At 41.0% G+C, this 16874-nt stretch overlaps 1 protein-coding gene across 3 annotated transcripts in view; it reads right to left on the reverse strand.

The window, feature by feature from the left end:
- Positions 1-16874, reverse strand: part of PEPD (peptidase D) — a 216477-nt gene that overhangs the window by 164084 nt on the left and 35519 nt on the right. For 2 of the 3 annotated variants that reach the window (XM_019535849.1, XM_019535850.1), the window contains 3 exons: positions 15008-15071; positions 10908-10955; positions 9413-9474 (listed from right to left, as the gene is read on the reverse strand). The exons of the other annotated variant lie outside the window; for it this stretch is intronic. In XM_019535849.1, the coding sequence (XP_019391394.1) occupies positions 9413-9474; positions 10908-10955; positions 15008-15071 (174 nt within the window). The remainder of the gene's footprint in view (positions 1-9412; positions 9475-10907; positions 10956-15007; positions 15072-16874) is intronic. 3 annotated transcript variants of the gene reach the window in all.

Raw genomic sequence — 16874 nt, forward strand, 5'->3', positions numbered from 1 at the left:
CCCCCCGCCCCAGGTGCATCTCGGTTTTGGCTTGGGCTAGGTTCCCTCCCAGTCACCGAGCACATGGAACTGTCCCTTGCCTGGCCAATTAGCAGCACTGACACTGCCGCAGGGCTGGGCAAGGGCTGAGCTTCACATGCTGTGCTCCAGGAGGGAACAGAGGATGGGCAGTATCAGGCAGTAAGGGGGAGAAGGGACAGGCAGAGACTGCAGGAAGCAGAAAGGGGCAGAGATTGTGGAGAGTGGCAAAGGCTTTAGTGAGTGGTACAAGGGGACCAGGGGGAGCAGGAAGGCTGCAAGGGGAAGAAGTAGGGAGAGCAGAGGGTAAAGGGGCTACCTGACCCATCCCCCTCACTCCCCAGCCACTGCTTTCCCTGCCGTAGCAGCAGGAGGGGGACAAATCAAGACAACCCTATGATAATTAGATTCTATGTCTGAAAATTATAACAAATTTATACAATTTTCTATATATAGAATCTAATTACTAAGGGGGCGGGGGGAGTCTTAAATTCAGAGTCGACATTGATTTTAGTAAATACAGTGATTTCTTAGCAATAAGGCAATTTAAGGGTCCTGTAGTAATGAATTATTGGTACAGGAACCTTAACTCTAAATGGGAAGTGCCACAGTCCTACCACTTGGGCGGTGAACTTCTTGGCTATCAAAGACTGAAGAGCATCGAGCTCTTAAGTGTCGATTTCCAAGGAAGAGTACAGTAGACAAGGCTCATCTTTAACTAAACCAATGCCATATCACTATAGTGTGATTTTATACCGGGGGGGGCAAAATCCAGCCCCCGGGCCCCATCGGGCCTGCCAGGTGACTGAACCCCGCTCGTGGCTGCCCCTCACACTGGGGCAGCCTGCGCTGGACCCCTGCCGATGCCCACAGCCCAGCACCAGTCAGCACGTGCAGGGCTGTTTCTCGGTGTAGCCGAGTGCTGCTCTGTTCCCCCTGCCTCCAGCAGCAGCTCCTGCTTACGATCTTGCCCCTGCCATGCCACACTACTCCAAGTGAGCAGCTTCAGCCAGGCAGCTCCTGCTTCAGCTCCCGGGCATTACTTACTGGTTTTTGTCTTTGCTAACCTAGCTAGTATCTATGTGCCACGATGTAAGTGGTTGTCTCAGCTTAGTGCTCCAATAAGCAAACTTATGAGTTGCTTACAGGACCATTTAGGAATGACCTTTAGGGACAAGGTAGGATTAGCCTAGTGGAAACAAGATGGCTGCTTATAAAGTTAGTACTCTCTGTTCCATAAGTAATTAGCTCAGTAAATTTTTTCCAATTGTGCGTGTATGAGCATACATGCATTTCTCAGGCCTAAGGCAATGCTCCAAATGAGGTTTATTTTTCTATTTGTTTTATAAAGTCCTTCATACCTTGCTATCTTTTTTATTATGAGTTTGACTCTCTTGTTGGACTGTTTTGATTACTTTTGGATATTCCATCTGTTTTTTTATTGTTGTAAGTTTAATACAACATTCTGATTCATAGATGAGATGGTACGCTTACATCTAGATGCATATTTCTAGTGTCTATGCCAACATTTTCTCTAGTTAGTTCTCTAAAATGTATAATATTAACTAAAACAAAGGGACAAGTGGTGTCAATGCTATAGGAAATTAAAATTCGTTACTGGGGGCTTTATTTTCAGATACATAAAGAAAACCTAATAATTGCTCACAGGAGAAAGGCAATTTATGGTCAGCCTTGAGGGCCAAGGTAGGAATGCCCAGGGAACATAATGGAGACAAGAGGCCTATACAGTTGAAAAAAAGATCAGTTAGCTCAGACAATGTCCCAGGAGATGTTCAAAAGAATGAGGCAGAGAAGCAACACCATTAGGACCAAGAAAGGTATGTTCTGTCAGGAGCAGATGAACATCCTACATGCCAAGAGAGTCAGCTTATTTCTATTATTATCCACAGCAAAAAAGCACCAGAGCAGAGTTAACTAAGAGACAAATGGAATTGGCAGAAAAAAGAAGGATCCCTGAAAAGCAACTTCATCTTAACCAGTTCCGTGGAAGGCAGGAAGGCAGCTTCATAACTGCCCCACAAAGTCTGGCTAATCAATATATTGCAGGAGGCAACACAACAGCAATGGTACATATGATTAAGAGTCTGGAATTGCACCTTATGATTGTTCTGTCAAACAGCTCAGCTTCAGCAATCCTTAAAGATATCACAATGCATTTAAACATGCTGGTAAGCACTGAATGAAGGGCAATAAAATAACTCTGATACTGTACCCAGATTTTTTTAAGTCTGCTGCAAAAAAAATAAAAAATACAATGAATCCAGGGAAGGTGTTTGAAGTTGCAAGTGATTAAGGAAGGAATAGATTTCAACAGAAGATCACTTTTCACTGAGGTCAATTAGCTAGCAGTTCTCAATACCCAGACCGACTACTTTTGTCAAAGAAATGAAATAACTTTGAATGACAGAACTGACAGCCCCTTGAGAAGACAGAACTATATGAGAGAAGTGAAGGAATGGAGTATACAGTGACAAGTGGTTTTAGGACATGGTATCTGTCAAAACAGGTGAAATGGAGCAGATCTTTCACATATTCAGCAAAAAAAAAAATGAGTGTCCATTTACATTGTGAGTGAGGAGCAGAAGAGGAAGGGAAGAAAAAAAAGTCTCACTTTTGTCGAAGACAGCAAAAAAGAGCACCATAGGGTATGGCTATATTGCTCCCACTGAGAAGCATGCCACTGCCACTCGCTCCTGCACATGTCCTACCCCAAAAACATAACCACTTCAGAGAGGCCATTGGACACTCCCTCTTAGTTTGCTTACTTGTACAAGATTGGGCCTGCTCAAAAAAAGCTATTTTGCTTGGAGCAGGAGTGGACAGGGGAGTTGTACTTCTCAGTGGTACTCCTGGGCTCAGCATGAAGGCAATGCAAATTTAACCATTATTGGGCGCACACATCAATAAAGGCTTTCTGGGCCAATACCAATGGCCAATTATTAAAAGAGCCATATCAGCCAATACCAATCTGATTACCAATAGGCAGCCTGGCAGCTTGGAAAACAGCATCCAGCTGGTAAGTCTGCTGGGGGGAAGGGGCAGGGTGGGAAGGGGAGTGGGGGCAGATCAAGGCCCCTGCAGTGAGGGAGGGAGAGAGGCTGGGGCAGGTGCTATCAGCTGGGGCAGGGCAGGGCACAGCATACAGCTGCAAGTGGCTTGTCCAAGAGGTGTGGGGGGACTCCCGCTGCTGCACGCACCCCAGAGGAGGCATGGGGGGGGTGCCCCCTGGACCTGCACGTGGAGTGAGGGCAGGCTGCTTCAGGAGGCTGGAGCCAGGGGCAATGCCAGGCTCTTCCTGGCAGGGGGGTTGGGCCAGATCTGCGCTTGGGGTGGGCAGTGGCAGCACTAGGAGGGGGGATATGAGGGTGCTATGGCAAATTCTGAGATAGCTGTAACCCTCCCAAAGCCTCCCCTCCCAGTGTCATCACAGCCTGCCCCAAGAACAGCCCCAACCCAACACCTCCCACCAGGAAGAGCCCAGTGCCATCCCCAGCCCACAACAGCAGCCCGACCTCGCCTCGTGCACAGATCTGGGGGGCACTTGCCCCTCGTGCCTCCCCCAAGATGCGTGCAGCAGTGGGAGCCACCACTCCACCCCTTCCTGTGCCCCCCGGACAAGCTGCTTGCAGCTCTGTCCCACACCTCACCCCACCTGGGCAGCGCCTGCCCCAGCCCCACTTCCTTCCACACTGTGGGGGCCTTGATCTGCCCCCCTTCCTTCCCCTGCACGTCTTCCCCGCAACAGACTTACCAGCCAGACAATGGTCTTTAATTGCATGCATCCTGAGGCTGCACAAATGCACGTGGCATTTATTGGTTACATTATCGGCCACATAGGCCAAAAAAAGCAAATTGCCAATGCTGTCAATTTTCCTTTTATTGGTGCCAATATAATATGAACCAATGCATCAGTGTACCTCTAACCTTTGTACTAATGAATGAGGAGAGATGTGTGCATCTGAGCTCTTAAGGGGGGAAAGTATCTGCTAAACAGCTAGAAGTCTTTCCTAAAAAAGTAGAGACAGTTCCACAGAAGTAACCAGAGGATGTCATTACTACAAAAGGGAAAAACCATAATAAATTATTATTAAGACCCTTAAGTGACCCAGGATGCATGATGCAAAGAGCACAGGCACAAGCCAAGTGCTAAATGGGTTCACGTCCTACCTGAATAATGACTAGAAACAGATCATGTTTAGAGAGGTGATCAGTAGCAGTGACCATTCAGCAATACACACTGGAGCAAAAAAACACCTTTTATTAACTAAGACAAAAAAAGAATCATAGAAAATGAGGGTTAGAAGGGATCTCAGGAGGTCATCTAGTCCAACCACCAGCTCAAAACAGGACCAGCCCCAACTAGATTATCCCAGTCAAGGCTCTGTCTTGCTTGGTCTTAAAAACTTCCAAGGATGAAGACTCCACAACCTCTCTGGGTGCCTGTTCCAGTGCTTTACCTCCTGGTAGCAAGAAAGTTCTCCCTTATATCTAACCTAAGCTTCCCTTGCTGCAACTTAAAAACATTGTTCCTTGTTCTGTCATCTGCCACCACTGAGAACAGTTTGGCTCCATCCTCTTTGGAACCAACCAGTCAGGTAGCTGAAGGCTGCTATTTAATCCCCCGTTTTCTCTTCTCCAGACTAAATAAACTCAGTTCTCTCAGCCTCTCCTCATAAATTATGTCTCCAGCCCCCTCACCATTTTCACTGCCCTCTGTTGGACTCTCTCCAATTTGTCTACATTCTTTCTGTAGTAGGGGGCCCAAAATTGGACACTGTACTCCAGATGTGGCCTTACCACTGCCATATACAAACGAAGAATCACTTCCCTCCAGCTGCTGGCAACACTCCTACTAATGCAGGCCAGTATGCTGTTAGCCACTATAACCTTTTTCTGCGGTCCCCAGCCTATACCTATACATGGAACTGTTCTGTCTTAAGTGCAGGGCTTTGCACTTATCCTTATTGAACCTCATGAAATTTCTTTTTGTCCAATCCTCCAATTTTTTGAGGTCTCTCTGAAAAACAAATTTGGAAGTCTGCAAAGGCTGCTTTTTCAGGCTGAAGTTCAGGTGTCTATACCCAGCCCTGAGCTCTCAACCCTTCAGCTGGCAGTCCCATTGCTTCAAACAGGCCTGCTATCCTGGGAGGAATTACTGTGAGGGCCATAATTTGTTCAACTCATACATAGAAGCATCTGAGGTAGGAATTAGATAAATCAGTTCACCCAAATATACCACATCCACCTACACCTGGAGAACACATTACAAGATCAGCTCTCATGGAAAGCTTTTGTATGGTTTGCCTGAGGAGGAAAGCAAGGCAAGGTAGCTCTTGGCATAAACAGCAATATCTATAGCATAAGCAGAGATTAGGTAGGTATAAGAGACCTACATCACAATGCTATGAATTTGAATAGGCTACGCCCCTAGTGCACGTGGTGTTTTGAAAGGAAAAAAAAAGGCACAAACTAATTTTTTGGTCACGAAATTGCACACACGCTGTTTTAATCAGCAAATTGATATATACTCCTGTCTTGAAGGAGGGATTGTTTTCTAAACTGTATGCATTCAAATGCATACCTAATACACAATTTACATATATAGATGCTGGATTTATACATCCAAGCTAGGAACCAGCAATTACATTCTTCCCCCACCTTTTTTTTGTCTTATTTTTTGCACACATGCAGTTTAGAAAATGATGCTGTTAGAAGCTGATTTGAGGAGTGGTAAAAATTTAATCCCTGCTGTTTGCTTTCTGTGTTAGATGTGAGAACTTTCAAAACAAAATGATTTAGTTTATGAACCTAATTCTGAAGTATAACAGCTGAAAACCCACACCATGGGTGTCGCCTATGAGCATATAAAAATAAAATGTGCTGAGAAGAAAGCTGAAAGCAGAACTGGTGCTAAGTGTTTATTTCTAGCTTGTACAGCAACAAATGCGGTTAATCAAAGAGAGGACAAGACGCACACATAATGAGTTAGTGAAAGTCCTACAGAAACACTGTTTTGAGCATTTTAAGATAAGGAGCCTGAAAACAGATTTTTCCCTTCTCTCCCCAGTTTTTATATATATTTATATTTCCCTTATTTTGTGAGCAAATTTTATATTCACAAGATGACTTCTTTTGGCGTATCTTGCTATAACAATTATTCTACTGGTATAGCAAGAAATACAATATTTTAATGAGTATAGCAATAAGGGATGGGGGTGTCAATTATATCATTTGATGAGATCAAGAATACCTCCCAATTATGACAACTTCAGATCTAAGGTACTTTCTATTAAATACATTGGTTTGTGTGTTTTATTTTTAATATCTGTAGATTTCTTAAAGATGCCCACTACTGAGCTCATCTTTAGCTCAGGCATTAACTACTTGAAAAAAATAACATTTTAGTTGAGTAAATTAACACAAAAGCATTTTCTGGAATCTTGATATACAGGGAATGCTAACACAAAACTGAAATGTTCACTGAAACACGTTGTGCTAACTCACCAAAACTGAAAGACTTATGCTGATTAAGACCAGCAGGAGTCAGCAACATATGGCCTCAAGAATCACTAGATGCCACCAGTGGAAATGGGGCATGGGATGCAGCTTCAATAGTATATTATTACCAGGGGCTTTGCCCAAGCCTGGGTGAGGGGAGTTGTGCCTACACTACAGCCAGAGGGCAGGGAGAAGCGGTGGCAGGGAAAAAAGCTGCAGAGGCAGTGAACTGCTGACCCACCTCAGACCCAATCTGGGCTGTTCTGAAAATCGCTGACTGCTGCTTTACAGCACTTAGCTAGGGGCCTGATGTCCTATAAGCTAGCTGCAGATGGTAAAAACAAAACAAAACAAAACAAAACCACACCACAAGGCAAAACCACTACATTGCTTCCTCAAAAAATTTGATATCTAAGTGAACAATAAGTCCTGTTCCCCCATATGGTACAGGTATTGTGCAATGACTAGTTAACTGCATAAGACCAGACCAGCTACATGTGCAAAGCAGCTATACTTCGCACGCATAGCAAAGTAACACACAACAAAAAGCTCCCACCAGCTATAAAGTTGTATACATTTTTTAGGTCTAACTTTATAGTTGTTTGCTATCAAGCTTTAATTTGCATGTGTAGCAGGGTCTCCCCTGCAGCTGGGATCCCCATCAGTTTACAGGGCTCCCAGCTGCAGGGGTGCGCTATGCCCAGTTTGAAACCCCCAAGCCTTGGGGATTGCAGCTGTCATGATCCCCAAGGCTCAGGGGTGCCTGAAACCCCTAGCCCACACACAACTTTCAGCCCTGGATGCACATCCCACAGCATCTCACAGCTGACAGGGGGCAAAAGGGGACTTCCAACTGTGGGAGCCTGCTGCTTGCCAGTGCAGGGGGACTAATATGCAATCCTACAATTATGCCTCCTGCTATGCACATACAGCATGTCAAGAGACGCAATTGTGTGGATATCGCATTAGATCCAAGCGTGTCTTCACCTGCACATGTAGAGGGGGCCTTGGAAAAATACAGACACAAGGCAGAACCACTACATAGCTCTCAGATCTCTCAAGAAAGCAAACTGAACAATAATAAACTTATAAAAGGTAGTATACCAAAGTTCAGGTCTAGGATACTTCAACAGTAAAGCAGCCATACTGCCAAAGATTATGAAAATGCAGAATAATTTATTAAAATGGAGTGATGTAACTGGCAGTAGTTAAATTGATACTATAAAAGCTTTTCTGTTTGTATTGATTGTTTTCATCAAGTATTTAGAAATAGCATCATTCTTACTTCTTTAAAAAAGGGAAGACATATCTTAATGTGCCAAACATCCTCAAAAATGAGTAGAGAAGCATAAAGCACAGAAGTGCCATACTTTATTCTGAACTATACCTTTCCTTTTATTTTTATTGAAATGCTAAGTGGTGCAGGAGGCCACGGGCAAAGTTGCTTTCAAATCCAGCTGCAACAATCCATCCTATACCAGCATGAAATGTTTATTCAAATTATTTTACAGAGGAATGCAAACCTTGTGAGTTGATTATATTATATTGTACCCTTTTGCTGAACATATTTTGATAATTTTCAGGAAAGGCATGGTAAAAAAGCTACAGCAGAAAGATGCGCAGCGTACAGCATTAGGACGCAAACAGTTTTTCTTGTTTGTTTTTTAAAAGATTCTGCAATATTTTGTATTCATTGTACAATGGTCCTAAAAGGTACAGAGTCCATAATTTTAGTACCCATGTTTTTCCAGTGTCCATGCTCTTGACAGACTGGTTAAGTTTCCAGTCAGGTTGTGAAAGAGAACAAAAGTAATTAAGTAATCATATTCCAGATCTCATTTCATCCGACAAAGAGGACAGGCTATCCCAAGAGAAAGCACACTTATGTGACCTTACAAAATGAGTGTCTAGAATTATAGGCAACAGCAGCCAATTCTGTGAAGTAACATGATCATCTCAGTATTAGTATGATCTGCTGTGGACAGAGAGGTAGATGAAGGAAAATACAACAGGATGACTTAAAGCCAAGGATCATAAAAAGGCCACCCACTCATTATCTCAGACATAGCATTTATTTTAATAGCCTTGCAGACAGTTTGAGAAGGGTTTTTATGCATATTTTAGCTAAAAAGATGATAACGTTTTAGGATATTATAACCTAGCACAGACGATGGCATTTGATTCAAATTCAAACCATCATCCTCAAATCAGAGAAAAAGTCTATGATAAATCATTCCAGTTGCTGTAGGAAATAAATAACTATTTTTCATGTGAGCTTCTACTTCACAGAACTGCAGCTAAGAATTTTTTTTATTTTTTTTTTTCATAGGCAGTAATTTAAAAAAAATCAAAATCTATGAATTAATAAAAAAGGTCATATTTATGTAGAAATAGAATCTCTCCCTCCTTTATACGTTGTATTACTGCGTCTTTTCAGAAGGGTGGATGTTCCAAAAGTCTTTGTTGTATAAAGCATTTTACATATAAGAATAAAATATGGTAACCACTCAGTAGAAACTATATCTTGAGCAAGTGCTGGAATAGAGCCAAGTACTCATTGTCAAGAAATGTAAGGGGTTTTTAAATGTGTAAGTAGCATATAAAGAAACATATGTATGAATCTCTGCTATTTCTAAGATAAATTGAAAAAGATTTCCAAATACCCATATAAAATAAAAGGAAACCTGTATTTTATTCAGAAGTAAAAGTTAAATCTTTGGATTTGAACAGAAGCCTGAATCAAAAACAGGTTTGCTATTTTATATAAAACATTGCATCTTTCATAAGCAAAACCATGATATATTTTAAAACGTAAAGTGAAAACAACAAAAATTACTCAACAATCAGTATTTTAAAAAGATACCCAGTCACTTACTGACTGATTCCTTCAAATGATGCTTCCCTGGAGACATGTCCACTATCAGTGTTAATACCACGCTAGAAGAGGAAGATGAAAAGAACTATCACTGTGCTATAAAGACAAGTACTCAAAAATTAAAGAACCCCATTTTGTAAGGCTTTTTGGAAATCCTACATGTAAGTAAAATGCACGTCAGGAGGAAGGATCCTGGATCTTTTACTTATCAGGTTCCTCCAAGATCGAGTTGAAAGCTGGGTGCCTGCAGACCACTGGGTCTACACCAGAGCTAGATCAAAACTGGCACAGTGCTGGGGGTGAGACCAATAATCACCAAACTACACGTGTTAAAGATTGAAGTAAACATTAACATGCAACTGCTCAGAACATATTCTAACTTTAATACAGCACAGATTTAATGCATACTAAAGGTGTCCAGTGTAACAAGGCCCTCAAAACTCTTCCAGTTAAAAGTAGAGCAAAACAATGCCTTGTACTTCACTACGTAATAAGGGGTTCCTAATAAAGAGCCAGACAAGCAAAAAGAAGAAACCTAATAACTATCTGCATTAGATAACAGTTAGAGGCCAATAATCCCTTGCACCTACAACTCAGAGCAAGCATTCAGGTTCTCCAGACAGGAAGAGAAAGGTATGGTATATATTTCCTGGGGGAAAGGGGCCCGGGAAAGAGATTGAGGTCCCCATCACCAAAACAACCCTATTGAGAAATGAAAAGGCTGCTCTGAAAACACTTAAACAGTGTTAAAGTTAGAACATGCTGTCAGCAGTTGCACGTTAAGGGTTAATATTTCTGAACTATACAATTCTGATCTGCAACTAGAGGGCTGGCAATCAGGGGCCTAGATAGAAGCCAGGGAACCTGGGCTCTATCCCTACTTGAGGGGGAGGGAAGGGGCTGGGAGCAGTGCATCCTGGGCTGCTGGAGGACTGAAAATTACTCATTTTACCTTTGTGAAGCAGACTAAAGTTACCCTAAGAAAAGCTAGCTCGCACAGCCCAGAGTTAACCCTCATCTGAAGTGGTGTAACTTGGAGCTGCTCAGAGGGCAGTGAACATGACTTAACAAGCTTTAATATGCAGATGTGCTTTAAGTGCCCCCAGTATGGTTCAAGTGTAACATGGAACTTCACCCCATGGTCAGAACACTAGGAGAAGTGAGAGTTGAACTTATTTTTTGATGCATAGGAGGGAAGTGAGGTGGGTAACAAAAAGGTTTATTGCAATTTATGAGCAAAATTACTAGAACACAAATAAGGATCACAGCAGCAGGGCACGGTAAAGGAAGGACGAGATTTAGCAACCAACCAAGCAAGAAGAGAAGGGAAAGGTTGGTCAGTTATATGAAGATAACTGGCCAAGAATTAGGAGCACTGACAGACTTATCCTTCTTGATGGGAAGGGAGGGAGAAGCTATATTAGACTATAATTAATTCATCACTTTGTTGAAGATAAAACAGATGAAATGTTCTCTGGGAATAAATATTACTTACCAATGTAAGGAGGACAGAAGGGTTCTTGGAAGCCAAGATACTGGATATCTAAATAGAGGTTTACAGTTACAATACTTTTCATTATTTTAACTCTGGAAAATTTCCTAACAACAACATATTATATGCAGCAATCTTAGAAACATTTCAGCTTACTAAGAGAAACCATACATCCTATATACTGTTTGTCAGATAAAGAAGACAATACAATATGGGGAAAGTATATATCAACAGTTTCATTGCCATAAAGAGATAACTTAAAAAAGGGCTGGGCACCAGAGTGCAGTCATATTAACATGCTTAATTGTAACGGATTTACTATAACATGCCCTATCCATCAGTAACTTCATATCAATTAAAGGAACAGCAGGATTGGAAGCCTCATCATCTTAAAAGGCAGCAAAGTAATTTCATTTTGGCACTATACCTCCACACAGCCTCCGTGATAAATAAAGACATTTCTCACTTTTTCCAATTTAAAAGATGATTTTTTTCCATTCCCCACATGCATTGCTGTGCAAAAGACCCACAAGACAGGGGAAATGGATTAACCAGATGGAGGGAACAGTCATACTGACTCTACAAAGTGCTGTCAAGAGCACAAAGTAAACAAAACAGGAAAGGAGAGAAAAAGAATTATCTGATCTCTTTTTAATACAGTAAGCTTAAGTGTCACTTTTTTAAAAGAATTGACCAAAAATGTTGAGACAGAAGTACAATTTTTTTAAGTTGGTGGTGTGCTTTTACGTCTTACATGTAGCAGCTGCATTGTACAATTAAACCTGCTGCCATTAGTGTTTTGAAAGGGAAATAACTCAGAAAAAGTTCTTTAAAAAAAAAGGCCAATAATGGAACATGGAAATTAGGAATCAGGAACCAGTGCATCGTTAATGCTCTACTATATTAATGAAGTACACATTAATTGTTTTTACATTATTGTGTGCTAAATATTTATTGTAGTTCACACTTGGTCATCTTTCACTTACTAGACTGTCTCCAACACCCCAGCTTCTTTCGCCATCTTTCTCTCATTTATAATTTGAGACTACAATAGGTCTTTCATTTCCAAAGAGACCATGCACTTCTCAATATATTCCACTTGTACCACCTTCATTTTTTTTTTTTTTTAAAGATACAGCATTCTTATTTCCATATAATGCCTGGCATCACAGTGTAGCATGATTATGTCAGCTTTACAGTCCAACTTGGTGGTGGCTGATGACAGAACAAGAAGCAACGTTCTTAAACTGCAGCAAGGAAAGTTTAGATTAGATACTAGGAAGACTTTTCTCACTAAGGTGGGTAGTAAAACACTGGAACAGGTTACCCAGAGAGGTGGCAGAATCTCCATCCTCGGTGGTTTTTAAGACTGGCTAGACAAAGCCTTGGCTAGGATGATATAGCTGGGAGCTGGTCCTGCTCTGAGTAGAGGGTTGGACTATATGACCTCCTAAGGTCCCTTCCAACCCTAATTTTCTATGATTCTAACTTCCCAAATCTAATAATTACTGGGGTCCTACTGGCTTTCACAGCAACTGCCGCAGTTCAAGGCCTCTGGTTTGCTCAAAAAAGCGGTCAACATTTTGCAATAAGTCTGACCTCAGGACAGTGTAAGGGAAAGTAAGAGATAAACAGTATTTGTCAGTCATCTCATTATTCTGCCTGTTCTTTCAGGAAGAGAAGGTGTAATGTCATTTCAGTTCAAATTTTATTACCACTGTTAATGCAGTAGTCCCATTAAACTGCAACACAGACATTTAGAATCTCTAATACACGTTTATTGTTTAAAAATCAATGTGCGTTCAAGCATAAGTTATAAATAGTTGATCTTCAACGGATTCTGGGTCTCCCACTCTTATAATATTACTGGTATTCTTAAATGCTTGTCCTTTTGTTAAAACTATATTACAGATAAAAATGAAGGGGGAGGAGTACAAATATTAACATTAAAAATATATCCTTCCTACACCTCTGAGAAGAAAAGCCTTGGGATCCTAGATAGAAAGGTCTGTAATGGGGTTACAGAGAAGGGGGTGTTGAAATTCATTTACTGACTAATAAACAAACCTCACCACTTGGTGGACGTTCTATAAAATTAGAATCAGCTCATTACCAGATTCACGGTACAGGAGTGAAAAAAAAAATAAAAAAAAAATTCAAATGAGAGATGGCAAGACAGGTACATGCTAGCACTTGGCTATGTTTTATAGTTTTCTTGTATCCAAAAGCTTCTACAATTATTACATACAACACATAAGAACCCAAGCAGGCTAGGTTCTCAACTGTAGCTACAAAACCCTTGTACATCAGGCATCTGACATCCCTGGGTTGGCAAAGTTCATGTGCCAAGGAAAATAAGCAAGAATTGCCTCCAAAACCTTTGAATTATAAGACAATCACGTTTCTGCAAGTAAAATAGAATTTTAGAAGCCCCTAGCGTTCTCAAGCAGTTTGGTCAATGCAATATTTAAGGTCACACTGTATTGCCACGGAGTTCCTAAAAGCCATTCTAACACTACTACCCCATTTGCTGACAATTTGCTTTTACCTCTTCCAAAATGATAAAATGCACAAATACAGGCACTCAGCTTTTCCTGGGAGCTGCTTCTCTCCAGGGATAAAACAAGACTACAGACATTCAAGATTTTTCTCCCAGAGCAAAAATGGCTGCCTGGGAACAGCCAGGGTTAAATTACTCATCACTGCAAGAGCTCGTCTTCAGGGACTCAGCGTTTAGTCATCTCTAGGCAAGTTTTTCTACCAGGAAAGCAAACCCGGGAGAATTCTCCCAGGTCATTTGAACATGTGTATGCAGCCACAGACAGATTCATCTGGTAGAGAACTACAACGCTGCAAAACTTCACTAGCTTGTAGCTTAGAACACCCGAAAGGGAAAAATTATCTTTACATGGACCTCTGAATTGTCCCAACTTAGAGAACTGCATATTTTTGCTGCCCCACAGGTAAGAATTACAAAAGCACAGACACAACATGGAAACAATTGCCATAAAAGGCATTTGTTGATGGGAGAATGCCTGCAAAATATCAATAAGCATCATCCTTTTCTAATAAGGCTTTGTTTCTAACGTGGAATGGCTTGTCAAACATTCTTGCAGATAAAGCTTCTGTATTCTGTACTCCTACATTCGACACATCGAGTTTGATAACAAGACTGTGATTCCAACCCAAATACGTCAAACAGAAACCTCTTCACAGCTTCCTCAAATGTGCACATATGGGAATAAACTATCACAACTTCAGTTTAGAACTGGATGCATTTTGAAAATGAAATAAAACATTTCCACAGCTGGTTAAAGTGAATTTTGGGTCTGGTGAGTCAGGGTTAGCATTCTGCAGGGAAACAAGTATCAAAATCTTCTTTTTCAAGCTGCTCTCCCAAAGAATCACCCACAGAGCTTGGCAAAAATGCTTCCACAATCCTGCTGAGCTTTTCTACTGAAAGAGATAACTATCCAGGTGCATAAGTATGTAACATCTGCTCAGAAACAGCTACAGAAAGAGATATTATCCATATTTTAAAAATTAATATGAATGCATTTATTTAGGCTCCACAGTAATAGTAAATAATTAAAACCTGTAGCTGCTTGGATGTAAGATATTTCCATGACATAGTTCAAATAATTTATGTCATGGTAAAAGGGGAAAACCTAGGTTGACCGCGTAAGAATATGTAGCCTACAAAGTGCTGAGGACAGGTCATTGTCCTACTGCAATCTCTTCAGGGCTCTGGTGGCATTGGTAACCTATTCTTTAGCAATATGCATTTTTACACAGAACCTCAGTACCACTCAAAACAAGACCTACTGAGCCTTTTATTTAAGTATAAAAGCATATTTTAAATGTATCTATATGTAGGGTCTCAGCATACACTCTCAATGCCAGCATAGGATTTTAAAGGTTTTGAAATGAGGAGCACCTTTCTAAATGAAGTAGTTATTCAGGAATTGAAGGATTACTAAAGGGATAAAAGTTAATATATTTAAGGGAACAAGATTTGCATGTGTGAAATTACTGCTATACTTTCAGAGCAACTATTAAATTCTGTATTCATAGAGAAAATATTAGGTAAGGCAGACACTTACCTCATCGTTATAATATATTTCATCCACAGCATACTTCTTTCTGAAGTGCTCAGGTAGATGAATCCTTTAAAACACAATAAAAGAGAAACATCTGGTTTTAGCCATGACATGAGACAGAACAGTTTAGGCCATATACCACGAAATAGTGCCCACTCTAGTAGCCCAATCAGACACTTACATATCTAAAGAAACCAAGAAAAGAGGTCTACAGGAAAAGAGCTTCTACAAAAAGACAATACAGTATTTATTATGGTTGCATTAGTACTAGGTTTTGACCTGTTCCAAGTCTGAAACTTCCCATCTTAAAACATCCATTGCTTTTAAAGAGATCATCTTTTTTGTAAGGTTATGAATTGCTCCTGAGCAAAATTGTATCAACATGTATTTCTTGCTCTATATAAGGGGTGGAAAATAAGTAAGTTTTCCAACTAAGTGCTGAAGCACGATCAAGTTCTATAATATGTTCCATTCCAACCCCCGCCTCCAAACAGCAGCTACAATGAGTGGATTTCCTCAAAAAGTAGCCTCAGGAGGGAAAAAAAATCCACAGCTCAATAACAGACAATGGCTAAGGTACAGAAGGAAGATAATTTCCTGAGGTTTTGCAGTATCCCATGTGGAATAAGTCTATTTCTTCACAGTTCATGCTTCATTTAGTTGATATGGATCCACACATCTGAAGAAATCAAGTACAATGGGACACAGTGGTAGTCCTTGGTCTGGACAAATAGGTCTAAGTAAATACTGTACTAATCAGTCTCCAATGTCTGAACAAACTCAGAAAGAAAATAGCCATTAGGTAAATAATTCCTGTATTATGTTCAAACATCCTGGATTTTATCCCTTCTATTTAATACAATTTAAGAGCAAGTAGTTCAGATGCTAGCCAGCATTTTTGCTCACACAAACAATTCCTATTCCTTTTGTCAGTATGTTTTCATTTCTGCTTTTGAGTTCTATGGCAAAGTGCTGCCAGTTTACTACTTCCCTTAAACATAATGTTAAACCGCTACTAATCCTTACTGGCAACCCATCTTTCAGGAGTGATCGTACCCGTCACCCCTTTCATCTCTATTGTAAAGGCAATTCCAAGTTGCCTGCCCCCAGCTCTGAGATTGAGATTGGAGCCAGGGCTGGGATGTTATCTCCTGCCTGGGGCCAGCTCCAAAGCTGGGACCTGGGGGCTGCCTGCTACAGGGGCATGGGACATTATCCTAACCCCCTCTTCGACAGGCCACTGCCAGGGAGGGGACAGTTGTCCTGCCCACTGCTGTCTGGCCTCACCGAGCAATTTGCTCCCAGTCAGCTGTGTAACCATGAACTACCGCACACTGGCTAATATGCAGTAAATCTACAATCTGCATTTACAGGTAGTAGAAAACTGTGCATTAGCCTATTTTAATGCGCAGCAGTTGCTGCACACAGTTACATAGTGAGCCTTTACTGAGCAGTAGATTAGTCTACTGTTTAGTAACACATCTCGTGTAGACACACCCATTGGTACAAGTCTATCTTAGGGTTTACATCAGTGTAACCAGTCCATCAACACCATAGAAAATTTCACACAGCTTTAGCCCATTTTTGTCTCATTTAAAGGCAAAGCCCTAACCCTGATCAGCAGCATCCCAACAAAAGATTTTTGTTGTTGTTGTTTTATTTTGTTTTCTTTTCTTTTTTTACAGGCTGCTAACTTGAAATCCAGATGTCATATAAAGTAGGCTTCTTTTCCAAATACATTTTATACTGTGTTTGGGGAAAGAAATACTCATGATCTCTGTAACTCAGACAGCTGGTTACAGCTTTTAGAGGCTGGATTTCTCTTTTGAAATGCTGTTATGGACCGCCAGTTTCAAAATTCTGATTAATC

This window comes from Crocodylus porosus, unplaced genomic scaffold (assembly GCF_001723895.1).
Source record: "Crocodylus porosus isolate Cpor-Errol unplaced genomic scaffold, CroPor_comp1, whole genome shotgun sequence".
Classification (NCBI taxonomy): Eukaryota; Metazoa; Chordata; order Crocodylia; family Crocodylidae; genus Crocodylus; species Crocodylus porosus.